The sequence below is a fragment of the Chenopodium quinoa genome, unplaced genomic scaffold (genome assembly GCF_001683475.1).
Source record: "Chenopodium quinoa cultivar QQ74 unplaced genomic scaffold, ASM168347v1, whole genome shotgun sequence".
In the NCBI taxonomy this organism is placed as follows: domain Eukaryota; kingdom Viridiplantae; phylum Streptophyta; class Magnoliopsida; order Caryophyllales; family Amaranthaceae; genus Chenopodium; species Chenopodium quinoa.
This window is the reverse complement of record NW_018742903.1, coordinates 940,702-957,096: the sequence shown is the minus strand read 5'-3', so window position 1 is coordinate 957,096 and position 16,395 is coordinate 940,702. Positions and strand designations below refer to the sequence as shown.

The 16,395-nt window shown below is 36.7% G+C and overlaps 3 protein-coding genes across 3 annotated transcripts; 1 reads left to right on the top strand and 2 right to left on the bottom strand.

Moving 5' to 3' along the window:
* Positions 1 to 1,388: 1,388 nt before the first annotated feature.
* LOC110727256 (rRNA-processing protein UTP23 homolog) lies at positions 1,389 to 8,486 on the bottom strand. Its single transcript, XM_021906823.1, has 6 exons — positions 7,928 to 8,486; positions 7,739 to 7,825; positions 4,834 to 4,954; positions 4,213 to 4,515; positions 2,975 to 3,040; positions 1,389 to 1,478 (listed from the first exon to the last, which is right to left on the bottom strand). The coding sequence occupies exons 1-6, from the start codon at positions 8,110 to 8,112 to the stop codon at positions 1,389 to 1,391; spliced, it is 852 nt and encodes a 283-aa protein (XP_021762515.1). The 5' UTR covers positions 8,113 to 8,486.
* A 1,658-nt stretch (positions 8,487 to 10,144) lies between these two features.
* Positions 10,145 to 11,218, top strand: LOC110727255 (protein MAINTENANCE OF MERISTEMS-like). The gene is made up of 3 exons (XM_021906822.1): positions 10,145 to 10,522; positions 10,601 to 11,008; positions 11,090 to 11,218. Exons 1-3 carry the CDS (start codon positions 10,145 to 10,147, stop codon positions 11,216 to 11,218), a joined length of 915 nt encoding a protein of 304 aa, XP_021762514.1.
* Positions 11,219 to 13,114: 1,896 nt separating this feature from the next.
* Positions 13,115 to 15,126, bottom strand: LOC110727254 (protein FAR1-RELATED SEQUENCE 5-like). Its single transcript, XM_021906820.1, has 2 exons — positions 15,070 to 15,126; positions 13,115 to 14,131 (listed from the first exon to the last, which is right to left on the bottom strand). The coding sequence occupies exons 1-2, from the start codon at positions 15,124 to 15,126 to the stop codon at positions 13,115 to 13,117; spliced, it is 1,074 nt and encodes a 357-aa protein (XP_021762512.1).
* Positions 15,127 to 16,395: the final 1,269 nt, after the last annotated feature.

Below are 16,395 nucleotides of genomic sequence, written 5' to 3'. Positions count from 1 at the left end.
GCTATGCATAGCATATAGGGTCACATATTATGAGCTAAAAATGGGGAATATATATATATATATATATATATATATATATATATATATATATATAGCATTAATTATTTGGATTTGACGTGATTTTGTTATGCATTCCTAAATCAAACCAAATTAGAAAATATATTAAACGTTTATTTTTAGCCCTAAGTGCTACATATAACATTAAATAACCATGTCTAATATAAAAAAAATTTGAATTGTTACTTGTGATGCCTACCTTTTACGAAAGATAGCATTAAATAATCATGTCTAATATTAAAAAAGAAAAAAATAAATAAATAAAAAATAAATAAAATTCAATTTCTTTACTTATAATTAGATTTTGAGGTCAAAGGCCATTGGAGCAAAAAGATTCTATTAAGCTTCTTCATTAAAGCTTATTAAATAATGTTTTTTAAAATGTAAATAAGCATTTTTTGTTGAATTCCCTATGATTGCAAGTTAAAAGTTGGAAAATACCTACAATTAGGCCAAAACATACTTATAATTTTTTAATCTTAGTCATCAATTTTTCCAAAGTTGCCTACCTAGATTGCATATATAATTCAAGAGGTCAGTTATCACTCTACTTTGTGACTTATAAGCATATACATGGTTTCCTATCAATAAAAGGAGAAAAAATGCCGCAAGTTGAATAAATTTACTAAAAAATGACATGTTTTGGGCATAAGTTGAATAATCCGCAAACAAAATCAACTAGACATGACAATCATACTATTCCCTACCTTATTAAAAGAATAATCAAACACTTATTAATAGTTTTATGCCACTTATATCCCTAAAAATGTCTATTTACATATATAAATCCTCATTTATGTAGCGAATCACATGTGTGACATTTTTTCCTTTTTATTTTTCTTATTTTTTTACCACAACACTTATGATAGTGTTATGTCACCTATATCCCTAAACATATCTATTACATATACATCCTCATTTATGCATGCGAATCACATGTGTCATATTTTTTCCTTTTTATTTTTCTTATTTTTTACCACGTGTGGCGTAGCTTTTACACTTTTTTTTTGCCTTTTCTTCCCTACCTTTTAAAAAGTTTGATATAATTCTTATGAACCGTATTTGAACAATTATACAGTTAAAAATGTTTATCTATTTATTTGTCATTATTAGTATTAGTGACTCTTTTACTGAATTCTTAAAATAGTTAAGTTGTGTCATAAAACCAAACTGAAAAGAATTCTCGAAGATGGCTAACTATGCGCGCACATTAGCCACCAAGTATCTGACAAAGTTAAGAGCCATCTTCCACCCCCTATATAAAATTAACTATACATCAAAACCTCTAATCCCTAGACCGACCTAGAAGAAACTCTTACAACGAACAATAGTTATACGGTATCTGAGGATGTATTGGCCTTGCGAGATCTCTTCCTCTTTCGAGGCCTGCTTCTCTTTGTATCACTATCAGTCTTGTCAGCCTGTATCCAACATTCATGTATCAGTGAGAGATAATAGCTTCAATAGCCATGCTAGCAGATTAGTTTGGTCCATGAGTAGCACAAAGGCCAATGGAGGAATTTGAACCTAAGACCTCAGTCTATATCATTAAGCTAAAAAACCTCATTGGCAGGCATGCTAGACAATTTATTGTGCAGTGGTGTTTAATGCTCTCTAGAACATGAGCCTGATTAAACGACTAACACATCCTACTGCTTTAAAAAGAAGCTAAACCATAATAAACGAAGTCTGCTTCCACATGCTAATTGATGCAAAGAGCATAGAACAAAATTGTGGACAAAAAATAAAAACCCTGAGATTTCTTCATTAGGTTCAGCATCTAATGCCTATTTTAAGGTAGCAAGGAGTCTAAGAAATATGGTATAAACAAATGAATAATGAAAGAAAGTTGGGGAAGGAGAACCGCAGGTCAACCCCAGTAATCCTAGAAGACTGCTTACGAGTTCGGTAACTAGTCTGTCACTCTTTTTTTACCTTAAAATCTAGCCACTACCCAGAAAGGTCATACTTACACATATTTGCCACAATTGCCAGACTTGTACCTAAAATGACTTAACTTCAGATTATCAATGGCACCCCATTGGGAAGATAGGTGATGCTAGATCTTGAAATATAGGACTATGAAACATAAACATAAACAAGATCCTTAAAGCACTTGCTAACTGTTTCTGTTCGAATAACAGTGCAAGCAAAACCGTCAGCAGCTTTTCTTCTGTAAGACTTAACTCAGCTTAAATCAATAGCTTTATAAATGTTTGACAAAATGCAAAACTTTAATTAAAACTTCAAAAGAACTCGACAACTCCCAACCCATCCAAAGTCTTCTCTTGACCCTTCTCCCCTCGTTCACAATCCACACCCTGCTAGGAATTAGCATGAACTCAGGCAAGGAAATTTGTAATGGTAGCAATTCGAGTAAGGTTGAGGATAGTTCGTATTGAATTGATCAGGGCAATCACTCAATACACCTTTCTTTAGAGAGGAAAGGAGCTCTCCCACTAAGCAAATGCTTAACAATATTCTTTTCTTCATGCCTTCCCCTTGACCCCAAACTCCTATTAATACCCAAAAATGAAGCAAGCTAACAAACTCTAGAAGCAGCTAGCAAAAGGAATCAAAAATAACAAACTCAGTAACTAACTTATTCATGAATTACTACTTTACCCTCTCCCCAAAACTGATTTCTTAACAACTTTCCTGTCATCAATTGTTAGTATTCTTGGGCCTTCTTGCATAAGTGAAACGGATACTAGGCTTGGGCTGATCCCTTGCACACCCCTAAAACCAGGTAAAAGAGAAAATAACATAACCATCTCCATAACTATACCATTACCAGAATTTCATAGCATTCATTAGTAATTTATAGATAGCAAATGCAGAATCTGAACTGCATTGCTGCACTAAGATGTTCGAAATTTCACAATGTAATAGATAAAAGATAGCTTGAAAGGCTTACATTCCCAGCACTAGGACCCGAACTGCTAATAGTTTTCTTGTTTTTACACGACAGCGGGTTTGGACCCTGCAAGGTTGGGCGGAACAATGGAAGCTTATGAGTTAGATGACCACATAAAACAAAATGATAAAAATACAAATGATGAAACAGGAAGAAATACATCATTATCAAGTGCTTAGAAACTTTAGAATAGCCTTAATCATGAGGGGAAAAAGAAAACAGATATTAGGTATATTCCATTACTCATTAGTCCAAACATCAGTGATGGATACAGGTACATTCAGATTATGTTCTCGACTGACAGAGAAAGAGCTCTTGTTATACAAACCCTAGATCTGAAATAATTTCACTGCAGCACCTTCATAACCACTAAATACGGGTAGAAGGCCATGCTGAAGGTAAGTGTTAGTAAGTTTCCCTCTCTCCTTCCTCTCTCTACTCTATCAATCTCCATCCTGATAATACAAGTCATATTTATCTAAGATGTGTATCCCAGGAATGTCCTGCATCATGCCATATTGTGCCAACAGCCAATATCTAGGAACAAAGTATGAATCAGAGCAATTAAACTCTCAACCTTCGGAAAGGCTACAAAATGACTCAATAGTTTCCATAAATGAGACATGGTATAGCATCGACAAGTGTAATGCTTTGATAACAGTTTTAATACAAGTATATCTAACATGCCCAACACCAATATGTATCATGTGAATTACAAAAAACATGATTCCATATACCACTGTACTTAACAGTTGACGTAACTGTCAAAGTAACATAGCTGCCATTAGGTTCCTAAGTTCCATAGTTCCAGTATATAATTAGGAAGGATAAATCTTTGGTAACCTATACCATAGGACTAATAGACTAATCTTCTATTTGATTTTGGAAACAGGTTCCAGTTGTGCAGATATACTACTCAAAGCTTCGGAACTACATTAAAAACTGTCTACAAACCTTTTCATACATCAATTATACTTTAAGTGTCAATGTTCCTAAAGTAGATCTAGTCTTCATATACGATCAAAGCTAATGAGAAATGGCTCCTTTTACCAACATGTTCGACTACGAGAGAGACTAGGAAGAGGACAGGGAGAGTGGCGCGCACACACACACACACGCACACGCACACACGCACACACACTCACCCACGCACACACACATGCACACGAACACATGCAGTGAGATTAATCAAAAAAAAATACACGTATGTGTTTTCATCAGGTATAACGGACTATAACCTTTGCTCTTTTCTTCTTAAATTGAGCCTTGTCTCTTGCATGAATTGCATCTGTCTTACTAGGCACTCGACTTACTACAGGCTGACCCAGTAAATCCTCATCGTCAGTTCCTTCCTCTGCCGGGTCCTTTAATTCCTTGGTATTTAATATGCCCTTTATTCTCTTTTGTAACAACTTATATTCTGAATCGGTCATATGTAGCCTTTCTTCTTCAGCAGCCTTCACAAATTCACGCTGATATGATGAAAGTTGCTCAAGAAATATAGCATTTCGCAAACCAAACATCACTGGGAGTCCAGGTACCTGTGAAGAATTTAGAACAATGAATTAGTGATATGGCTCCAGTCAGGAACATCTTCATAAACTTAAGATTGTGTTTGGATAACAGTCACAAAAGAAAAAGGGAAGATGGGAAAAGGTAAGCTTACACTTTCCTCTGAACCTATCCAGCATTATAAAGATTTGAATAATTATTGTACTGGTTAAGGACTAAGGCTATGTTCTAACATTCAGCATTGAGCAGTTCGTAACAATAAATTTCGTTTGAATAAATATTGAATTCTCAAGTACCACTATAGAAGGATTAAAAATAATAGATACAAATGCAATAACCAAAGTTACCTTTCGGCATTTATTTCGTAACTCAATGTCTTGTGTAGCGACAAAGAAGTGTTCAGGATTATTTTCTCCAATAACTTCTACTATGCAATTTAAGGCACTTTCCTGTTCACCATGCTCACATCTGCCTAAAAGTCAGGTGTTAAAATATATCAAGGAAAGTCATTGTTTTGATCAAAGTAAATCTGCAAACAAAATTCTTTATGGTAGTATCATAAAAAAAAGTCCATGCAATCATTCAAATTTTTAACAGCCAAAAGACCCCAGCAAAATCTTTAAATATACCAAGCATAAGCCTCTTCAAGCACACAGTGACACACACAGATGACACTAAACATATTTAGCCGTACCCAATCCATCAAAGAGCCTTTTCAAAATATATCAATGTATCTCTGACTGCCTAGTCAGACAGAAACTGCAATAATGTATCATGAAACATCTTACAAGAAAAGTCGGTATACAAAGAATATGGATGCTCTCAGTTTACAATGTATCTCTAACTGCCTAAGTCAGACAGAAACTGCTACTAAGAGCAACAATAAATCATGAAGCAACTTACAAGTAAAATCAGTCTAAAATGAGAGTGTTTGGTTCAAGTAATATAGGTATAAGGTATGAATTTAAAATAGGGAAAACCTTTACCTTGTTTTTGTTTAACAAAATATCAATTTCCAAACACATACCTTAAACACACAAGGTATAGAGTTTAGAAACACAAGGGGGGAAGAGGTGGGGTATATACCTTCAGGTATTAAATAAAAAGAAAATTGTTCATTCCTGAACAAAGACAAACACATAGTATTGCGTATCAGATTTCGATCCATACCACTCTGATCTCATTTCTGATTCCAAACCCAAACCATTTTGTGAAACGAAGGCCCCCTAAAAATGGATGCTCTCACTGCCTAGTTAGACACACTGCTACTAAGAGCAATGTTATATCATAAAACATTTTACGAGAAAAATCAGTCTAAACTGAATATAGGAGGCTTGATCAGTTTATGGGGGTGTTTAATTAGGAGCTTTTTGGATAAAAAAGAGCTGTATGACCATTTCAAAAAGCTATTTGAGGTATTTGGTAAAGGACTGTTTAAAATAGCTTTTTGGATCCAAAAAACCCTTTTTCAAAAAGCTCCTCAAATGCTCCTCATATGAAGAGCTTTTAGCTTTTTGGTCATTGATACATTAAAACAACATATAACTAACAGCTATTTAACAAACACTTACACAAATAATTAATTACAGCTAGTCAAAACAGCTAGTGCAAACAACTAAACCTCTTCGCCTCACCCTTTAGTATTTCGATAATTGTTTAGATAAGTTCAAAACAAGTTCAGATTTCCAGTTTTCAATCAAGGTAATGACAAAACGAGGTGCAAAAAAGAACTAAAAAAGGGTTTCTAAATTAGAGTGAATTCACGTAAGCAACGAAGCCAAGCATGAAGCCTTGATATATTTGAATAACGTAGATCAAAAGGCCTTTCAAAGAAAAAAAAAAATACTGAGCAATTAAAATAGCCGGTGCATGAGACATCAAAGAAGGAAATCACAGAACAAGATGTTCGAGACAATCAAATCACTTAGAAATAGAAGATTTCAACGGATGCAGCTCCACTATCACCTTCCTTCCAAAACTCCCCAAATTTTTTTTTATTATTTTTTTTTTTATTTTTGCATATCGTTTTGGATTTTTTTTACTTTTACCAACAAAAAAATCACGAAATTATTTTTTACCATCAAAACTTTTTAGAGTTATATTTTACTCTTTCCGTTTCATATTAAATGCAACACTTTTCATTTTTGCCCATTTTATAGTAATTGCAACACTACTATCTTTGGCAAGGACCCTCCATTATTTTATAATTTCTCTCTTCCACTAACCCCACTTTTCACAAATATTTTATAATTTCTCTTTCCTACCAACCCTACTTATTCTACTTCTTTATTATTTCTTACTCTTACCAACAATACTTTGTATTATAAAAAAATCCTCTTTTGAGCCCCACCCTATAAATTTTCTTAAACTTTGTAAACACCCTAGTATTGCATTTAATACGAGATGGAGGGAGTACCACCAAAAAAAATTTAAAATTTGTTTTTCACCACCTGCCATCAAGAAAACCGTTAAATCTAACGGTTTAAAAAAAAATTCGATTTTCGTGTCAAAAACATGCTCTTTAGATGTTTTGGGGTCATTTTAGTTCTTTGGATCCGATTTGAGATCAGAATTAACAAAAAAATTATCGTAAATGCCTCGTTTTGCGTGTTTCACGCAAATCAAAGTTTTTTTAGTCGGCAAAATGATGCATTTACAATAATTTTTTGCCAATTCTGACCTCAAATCGGAATAAAGGGCCAAAATGACCTCAAAACCATTAAACAACAAGTCTTTGGCACAATAATCGAAATTTTTTTTAAAATTCCGTTAGATTTTATGATTATTTTTTTTACGGCATGTGGTGAAAAACAATTTTTAGAATTTTTTTTGTTGGTAAAATAAAACTTTAAATTTTGAAAAGTTTTGATGGTATAAAACAATTTCGTGATTTTCTTTTGTGGTAAAATTCAAAATTTCCTATCGTTTTGTACACACGCGATGTTAGCAGCAGATAAAGGAAACACCTCGGTAGAAACCCAAGAAATGCCCGGAAAACAAACAAGAAGTATTCTAGTTGAATTACATATCCTTACATTATAACTACACTACAAATTACATACTCCATACATGATTTCAACATTCTAGGAAGCCACATTACAAAGTAACACAACCCATTTCACAAAATGGAACATTAATTCATACTTCATATGCAAAACCCATCAAAATAGCAAAGTTATGCAAACATTAAAACAAATTCCAACCTAAATAAATCAAAAACTGCTAAAAAAAAAGGAAAAATGAAAAGCAAACCTAGCAAGCTTGTAATCTCTCCGAGCAACACGATATGATTCAACATGTGATTTTCCAAGAGACTTCAACTCTTCAATAACACATTTAATATAAAAAAACAAAAACATACCCATCAAAATTAATGCAAGAAGTTAATAAAAACACTGAAAAACAGAATAATACTAACAATATTGAAGTAGAATTTACTTGGTAGTGAAGAGCTGAACAGAAGCGGCAAGAGTGTTAGAGACGGTAGTTTCAGGAGAAAGATGATTAGAAACAAGGTGATGAACAAAGGTACCGTGGCATAGAACTTTGAATGGTTCTCGAAAACCAAAGCAAGCAGTGTAGAATCTGACGGTTTTTCTGTGACGCTTTTGCTTTTTGAATCTCATTGTATAGGAGTTACAATTGGAGGAGAAAGAGTTTAACAGAGGGTGGCTGGCGCTTGCCGATGCTTGTCGGGGAGAGGAGGATGAGACGAGTTGAGGTTTGTTTTTCAACGAGGTTTTTCGACTTTTCGGAAATCTAAACGTCGCCCTCGAATATCTAACTAATCCCGGCAAAATAAAATATATTTTACAATTTACCTTTATATTAAAAAAAAAAAATAATTACCCCCTCATACATGATTTAACCCCTTCAAACATAATTTACCCACCCTCACTCCCTCTTCTCTCTCTAAACCACCACCACCACCTCCTTTTACCACCCACCACTACCACCACCACCACCTCCTTTAACCTCGAGTTTCTCGATCTACACAGCCGCGGATATAACGAGGAAGGACAAGAAGAAGGCGGTCGTTGGAGACAAGGTTTGTTTTTTTTTTTTCCTGAAATCGAGTTCAAACATTCTGTTTTTTCGAACATCCTAGGCTCAAAAGCCTAGTTCGTTCGAACAGCCGTATGGTTGTACGAAACATCTGGGTGATTGGGATGAAACGCCTAGAAAGTTCGAACAATCGTGCGGTTGTTCGAACGAACTAGACGTTCCTGGGTTTTGAATTTTTTTTTTAATTCGTTTTTCTTAAAAAAAAATTGTTTTTTTTAAATGATTTTTACTGTTGTTGTTGTTTATTATTATTGTTATAATTATTCTTGTAGTTATTATTTAGAGTTTATTATTGTTTTATATTTGTTTGGAAAGAAACAAATTTAAGCATATTAGGTTTGTTTTGATCTAACTGTTTTTGTGAATTTGGGTGCAAAGTTTTGTTTAGAATTATGGTTTGCATTCTTGCAAATGCTGTGATTACTGTATGTTGTGGCAATACAATGTAGGATTATTTAAGTATAAAAGTTAGTCAAGAATGGGTCGTAGCTTGTTAGTTTTATATCAATGCCATTTTAAACTCATTAGATTAAAAAGCACATGTTATTATTATATCTCATTAGTTTTTATTATATCTCATTAGTTTTTATTATTAATGTTAGTTTTATATCTTTTGTTTTCAATTATTTGCATCACCTATTTTGTTTTTATTATTAATATTAAAATTTATTCTAAATTTAGAAGGTAGACGAGGGTTTTGGTCCACGACATGCTAGATCACGCGGTATTAACGCGTTGATTAGGAGAGAAAGGGGGATTAGTATACGGGACGGTAGTTCGGTACCGGAGCGCGACAGGGTAGTGGATGATTCTGGTACTCATTTGGATAAGCGAGAGGGAGCCGGTGGTTGGCCTAATGCTTTATTGAGGACTCCTGATTCGGGTTCGGGTTCGGGTTCGAGGTACGAGGATGATGGACCTGAGGACGATGAAGATGAGGGTGAGGCTGATGCTTAGGAGCAGCCGACTGTCGTGACGAGAGGTCATGATGGGAGATTTACGAGTTCATGACCACCTCGATCTGCAACGTCTTGGCTTGTTCAGGGGCCGATGGATGGTGGGCCCGTGGATCGGAGCATTATTCCTAGTTTCGGGGCTCATGTTGCTCGATATATTTGGGATGGGGAAGATCGACGATTTTTGCGGTGTCAGACTAAAGTTGGTGTGTGTAGAGAGTTGAGTGAATGGCTAGAGCGATTTACGGCTGCCACTACTACGCAGATACGGCAGACTGGGTTGTCGCACCCGCCGAGCATTACGCACGACCACCTTGATTTTCCGTTGATTTCTGCTTTTGTTGAGAGATGGTAGCCAGACACGAACACGTTCCACCTACCTTTTGGTGAGATGACCATTATGTTGCACGACGTACACCACATACTTGGTATTCGGGTTGATGGGGATATGGTTGTTGGTGATCTCCCAAGTGACCAATATTGGACATTGGTAGTTGGGTTGTTATAGTTGACTACGGAGGAGCTACAGGTCAAGACTCAGAACGCCATCTACATGAACGGTGGCGTCCACACTGACTAGATTATTGCTAGGTGTCGTAACGAGGAGTAGCTGGAGGCGGTTCAGGTCATTGGTTACATGTGGGTCCTTTTGGGTAACACGCTCTTTACTGACAAGAGCAGTACCCGTGCTCACCCTTCTATTCTTAGTGAGTTGTGTATGGAGGATAACCTGGAGAGGTTGACAAGATACTCTTGGGGTTCAGCCAAACTAGCGTACTTGTATCGTCAGCTCGGGCATGCCACCCGAAATGGATGTGATTCTATCGCGGGTTGTTTGGCTCTTCTACAGGCTTGGATATACGAGTACTTTCCATGTTTTTTGCCTCACCAAGGTATTTTGACACGAGACTTCCCTCATGCTCATGCAGGGTTATGGGATGTTGGTATGACGCGGAAGCATCAACAGCATCTCGTGTCCTTTCGTACTCGACTTGACCAGCTGGGTGACCATGAGGTATAAATAAATACTTAATTACTATTTGTTTTATATCGCTTTTATTTACAGTTGATTTACACTTGTACTAATTTGTAGGTATGCTGGTTGCCGTACGGAGCTTTTCCTGCACAACAGGTGCCTAGGACTATGTTTACGGGATGTATTCGCTATCGGGGCATCATAGATCCATATATGCTCGATCGAGTTGTTCGACAATTGGGGTTTATACAAGAGATTCCCGGTGACATGATTAGGCCTGATGATGCTCAAAGACCACTTAGTGTGAAGTCTTATAGGGTCAGTTTTTTAGCTCAGATGACCACTCTCATGTGGGATAGATTTGTCCACGATGCTGCTCTACTTGGTGGATATACTAGAATTCCACGTGGCGGACATACTTGTGCACCTAACTACCCAACATGGTTTAGGAGAGTTAGCCATCCTATCACCACTCCTAATGTTGAGGATGATCATGGTCTTCCTCAGAGGACCAACGTTGATTACGTAAGTTTTTTGTTAGTTTTTTTATTTAATTATTTTTTTCCTATTATTACTATTAATACACAGTTATAATGGTTTATGCAGTGGGTAGGGCGATTCATGGTTACGGCACAACGATCACTTAGTGAGTACCCTACGCTATCTAGGGATACCAGAGCAATGTTGGGGCAGGTGATTGCTGTTTGGGATGCAATAAATGGACTTAGAGATTAATTGTAATAATATGTATTTTAGCTTTGACTTTGTTGTTTTATTAGACTATTTTTGGATGTTGTTAGTGGACATTTATGTTTTACACATTTGTTGGGAACTATCAAGTTGACATTTATGTATTAGTTTTTTTATTTTCTAATTACGTAGTACTTCCTTAGTAGATTTTAAAAAGAATTGCTTACAAAAATTAAAAAAAAAAATTAATCATGTTTATTAATAAAGTTATATAAAATTTAATAAAAAACCTTAACAATACTCAATGGTACTCAAGAGATAACAACTAATGTATGCCACAATTTAGGCCTTCTCTCATACCTTTCCTCCCATCCGTCTACACTTACCTGACGAGCGTTAAACCACAATGGTGAAATTGGAGGAAGTGGGGTGGTCACGATCCATATGCAAACGAATGAAATGTGATCCACCAACAGTTCCAATCATGAACTCTGCACTAGGCCTGTCTTAGCGTCCACGATTATTCAACGGTAAAATAGTGGTAGATGGATAGTAGCACGATGGTCTATGTCCTACTCCATAACAAATCACTACCACATTCCATATTATGGCAATAGCAAAAAAAACCTCATATGCTACCATCCAGTGCTCTTGTCAACACGCATCACCATTCTATCTTATCCGGTCTACCTTCCTTTGCAGTCCTGAACCAACCTGTTACCCCATAGGTCGTAGTAAATCATGCTGTATAGCCAAGGTTGAGAACCAACCTTATTTGCGATTTGATGTCGAACCAATCGGCACTCCTCCTGATCTCTGTAACATAAATCTGCTAAGCAACGAAATCCGCAGTTCCCATCTCCAATTACGTCCTTAACACCTACGATGTAAGGCTAAATGATGTTGGGAATTGCGTCTGCATTGTCGTATGTGGAACCCGGTACCTACAAAAAAAAACATAATATGACATATAATTAAGTTATTACACAAAATAAATTAAAATATACGATGTATAAAAACATTATTTAATTATATCGATAATCACCTGTATCAGATGGAGGTGGTCTACTTCTAGATCGATTATCTCGCCCATTACGTTGAACATGCTCGAAAAACAAAGGATCTCGCCTGTTCCTTCTCTCGGGAGGTCGTCCCCTTACTCGGGGGTTAACTCGAGGCTCCTGAAGGTCATCGTAGCTAGGATCCATCTCACCCTCAATCACTCGAGACACATGCCTAAGCATCACAGGGTCGCTCGCAATAACTTGATCAACAAGGGTGTGGAAATGAGCTCGATCCTTATCATTTTCATCAACTATATCAGGAATGTCGACACCCGCTCCAATGACAAGGGTCCTCCAATATGGATGAATGTTCTTCGTATATAACCCCTTCCCTCGAGTCATATATTTGGCACGCACAAGGTAACCCGTGGGTAGTACGTAGAGTACACCCACAACATCGATGGACATCCGTACTCAACCCTCGCATCCTGTTCGTCTCACCGAGAAGAATAGACAGACAATGGTGGGATACCTTTCCGTTCAGCTGATGCAAAGGCTTCTGCTTGTACTTGTGACCATGAGTTGTTCTACATGCCTCCAACCCATTACGAATGGCTATGATCTGGTTCTCAATCGAGCAGTGCACCTGAGCCTAAATTGTGTCTAAAGAACCTGTTGAACTATCAATCCAACATTTCAGTGCCGAATGCTGGCTCTCAACCCTACAATTGTTAACATTGCCGAGGTGCAGCACATGGTTCGTCCAAAACATCACAAACTTCTCCTTGTGTATGAGCCTAGTGTCCACAACATAGTCAATCACTTTCGGCCATCGACCTCACTTGGTTTTCAGCTCTACAAGTTCTCTTTTATACGCCTCTTTAGATGTAGCATTAATCACATGCCTCCACCTCCCATTTTTGAACTTAGCACTAATCTACTTCTTTTTTTCAAACATGGAAGTAACCTTCGCCTCAACATCTTTGTTAATATGTGCCACACACAGCATGTGTCTTGTGTTTGGAAACACGCTCTTCAACGCTACACAAAGGCCAAGCTCCCTATCTGTCAGTAGTACCGACGGCTCTCTATGATGACCGATCAACAACCTCAAGCACTGAAGCACCCACCGATAACTTTCTTCAGACTCCGACCTCATGAATGCGTATCCAACAAGAAAGTGCTGATTAGTCGGTGTAACCCCAACAATCTCAAAGATTGGAATGCCATATCGGTTCGTCTTGTAAGTGGAATCCATACCTATCACGTACGGGTATGTGCATAGCAAATTTGTCATGATCGGGTGTGCCATGAAAGCATGTTGCAACACATTGTTGGTATCAGTCATAACCCAAGTGAGGTATTTGCTCTGTTTGGCCAAATGAAGCACCTGGTGAACCACCTCTCTTCCCTTGAATCGCTCCATTATGATGTTACTTCTGCAGTTGTAGACATGCCTAATGTTTGGATGGTCTCCGGGAAACTTTTCTACAAGAGTTCTCATGATATGCCGAGGCGGCACCTTTGCCTGAGTCATGTCACGCATTACCTGCTTAGAAGTAGGACTAAGGCCGCTGATTTGTCGATCTCCCTCGGGATACACAACCAATGAATGATTGTGAGTGTCGTTCAAGCAACTGAGCTTCCAGCCACTTACTACTCTGACATACTCAACCTTGACTTTGAAGGGACAATTGTTTTCCTTGCTTTTTGTGTCTTTGCGTATCGTGTTCATCATGTCTCTTATTATGCTCTTTTTTCCACGATCACAACTCACATATCGATACGGCCGACCACTCCGATCGGTCTTGTAAGAAGTCTTCACTAACATATATCCGAGCAGGCGACAAACATTTTGTGCCCATAAAACAGCATCCTTAAAACTCGAAAACACAGTGTCTATCAAAAAATGTCCCCTATAGTCCACACCATCACCATCCTCGGACTCAGACTCCTATATAAATATTAATAAAAGTTTAGAACCAACAAACACAGCTTATAATAATAATAATGATAATGATAATAATAATAATAATAATAATAATAATAACAACAACAACAACAACAACAACAACAACAACAACAACAACAACAACAACAACAACACCTAACTAATAATGTTAAAAATTCTAACAACACAACTAATTATAAACAATTTAATTATCTTCAACAATACCCAAAACTTTTTAACCCTATAATAATTCTAATAACAATATTCTAATATTATAATATAATTCTAATAACAACAATAATTTCGAATGCGTGAAATCCATAACAATTAAAGTATGCGTGAAATCCAAAACAATAAAAAAAAAATCAAAACCTTGGCAAACGCCTATTTTTTTCAAAACTTCCTAGCATGTTCAAAAAAACTAGGCGTTTTAGCCTAGGGTTTTTGAAAATCCTAGGCATTTGCCTGGGTTTCGAATTTAAAAAAAATTATCAGCACACATCGAGTCCATGCGGTCCGACGAGCCTTCGGCGAGCAGCATAAGTTGTGTTTCCGGTATTTCGTCGTCGTCCATAAGATCCAATAAATTTGATTTTGCAAAATTTAAAAAATTTGTTTGATTTTGAATATCACGGTGGTTGGTCCGATGATCGTTGGTGGCCGTTGACCACTGGAGAGAACGGTTAAAATTTTTGTGTACGGTAAAAGTGTGAAAATGAAGTAAAGTTAATTATTTAAATAATCGTTATTATAAGGATAAGTACGTAATTTTATGTTAATTTGCTGGTGTTAGCTAGATATTCAAGGGCAATATTTAACAACCCCTTGTTAAATCCTCCCCCCCCCCTCCTTTTTTTCCTTTCTTTTTATTGGCACAAAACTAATTTTTTATAGGTCATTTATGCGAATAATTATTTCTAAAAGTATTTGTTACAAGTTACAAGTAGCTCAAAACACACAAAATGTTCGGGTAACTTTCTACGTTTTATGTCATCCATGGATCTCACATATTTGTTTTCCCTTAACTACCTAGCTTGATTTGACTTGACATAATTGGTGCCGCTTGAAATCTAGGCTCCACCAGGAAGCACCAAGAAAATCAAGCAGTGACCACCTAGTGAAGCCACTTGATTATCTCGACTCCACTAGGGAGCACTGAGAAAATCATGCCGTGCCACTAGTACTACTTTTCTTTTCTTGTTTTTTTTTTCCCCTTTTTATGTTAATTTTTATTGTTTATTTTGAATTTTGCTTAATTGTTTAATTAATTTTTAACATTTAATGTATAATGGTTATTAAATTTAATATTGGTTCATTGCTTGTAAATATTTCAATTTTGTTTTATACTCCGTGAGTAGTTTAATTTCGCTCAAATATCACTAGTAGAAAATGACACAAAGGCACTGGTTCAAAATGACACAAAGGACCGATTTTGAACCGGTGTAGTTGTACTTGATGTTGTTACCATGTGTTAAAGGCAACGGTTCAAAGGCCAAACCGGCCGGTGCCTTTTATATCACTTTAGGGCACTGGTTTGGCCTTTGAACTAGTGCCTTGTATATTTTTTTCATTTTTTTTTGTCTAGCTTATTTTGACAGTCTTGAACTTGTAATTAACTTGCATTAAGCGTTATTATATATGGCAAGGGAACGTGTGTAAGATGGAGGGGCACAAGAGTCCTTTAATTACTAAATGCGAGCATTAGTAAGTTAAGTGAAGACGTTGTTTAGCTCTCCACAAAATTAGGATTCTAAGTAATATAATATGAGAGTATTAAGCGAAAAAGATTTCGTTAGTTTAATAATAAGGCTTTACAAGAAGTACTTATAGCCCAAGGCTTAAAGAAATCAAAAAGTAGAAAATTGACTCCGCAAAAATTTGCACGATTGGGTGCAAGAAGAAATTTGGAACTTGCTCCTTTTGTGAAGACGAATGAGCTAAAAAAACCTTGTTCGCCCGGTCAGTCCAAACAACTCCGCATGGTTGGGTGGGAAAAGGACGTGGGTTATATCCATTTTGCAGTGCATATCAATGCCTCAGCTTGCTCACACTAGGAAATCCCGCTCGGTCGGGCGATTGGGGGGGGGAGGGGGTATGAAAGTAATACTCCTTTGTGCTACTTTGTTGACCTTGCATAATCTAACTGAGCAACTTTACCTAGTCGGGCGACCAAGGAAGCTTGCTCACGAACTTTAATCTCCTGTGGCTTCTTGTAGGCGTCAATCTTAGCATACGTAAATATGCGTGACTAATCATAGGATGGAAGT

Coding starts and splice junctions, on each gene's coding strand:
- LOC110727256 (XM_021906823.1), bottom strand. CDS start 8,112: ATGAGATTCAAAAAGCAAAAGCGTCACAGAAAAACCGTCAGATTCTAC. Junction 4,516..4,833: donor TACGAAATAAATGCCGAAAG/GTAACTTTGGTT, acceptor AATTCTTCACAG/GTACCTGGACTCCCAGTGAT. Junction 1,479..2,974: donor CGGGTCCTAGTGCTGGGAAT/GTAAGCCTTTCA, acceptor TGTTGGATACAG/GCTGACAAGACTGATAGTGA.
- LOC110727254 (XM_021906820.1), bottom strand. CDS start 15,126: ATGGATGACATAAAACGTAGAAAGTTACCCGAACATTTTGTGTGTTTT. Junction 14,132..15,069: donor TTGTGTGTTTTGAGCTACTT/GTAACTTGTAAC, acceptor ATATTTATATAG/GAGTCTGAGTCCGAGGATGG.
- LOC110727255 (XM_021906822.1), top strand. CDS start 10,145: ATGTGGGTCCTTTTGGGTAACACGCTCTTTACTGACAAGAGCAGTACC. Junction 10,523..10,600: donor ACCAGCTGGGTGACCATGAG/GTATAAATAAAT, acceptor ACTAATTTGTAG/GTATGCTGGTTGCCGTACGG. Junction 11,009..11,089: donor AGAGGACCAACGTTGATTAC/GTAAGTTTTTTG, acceptor TGGTTTATGCAG/TGGGTAGGGCGATTCATGGT.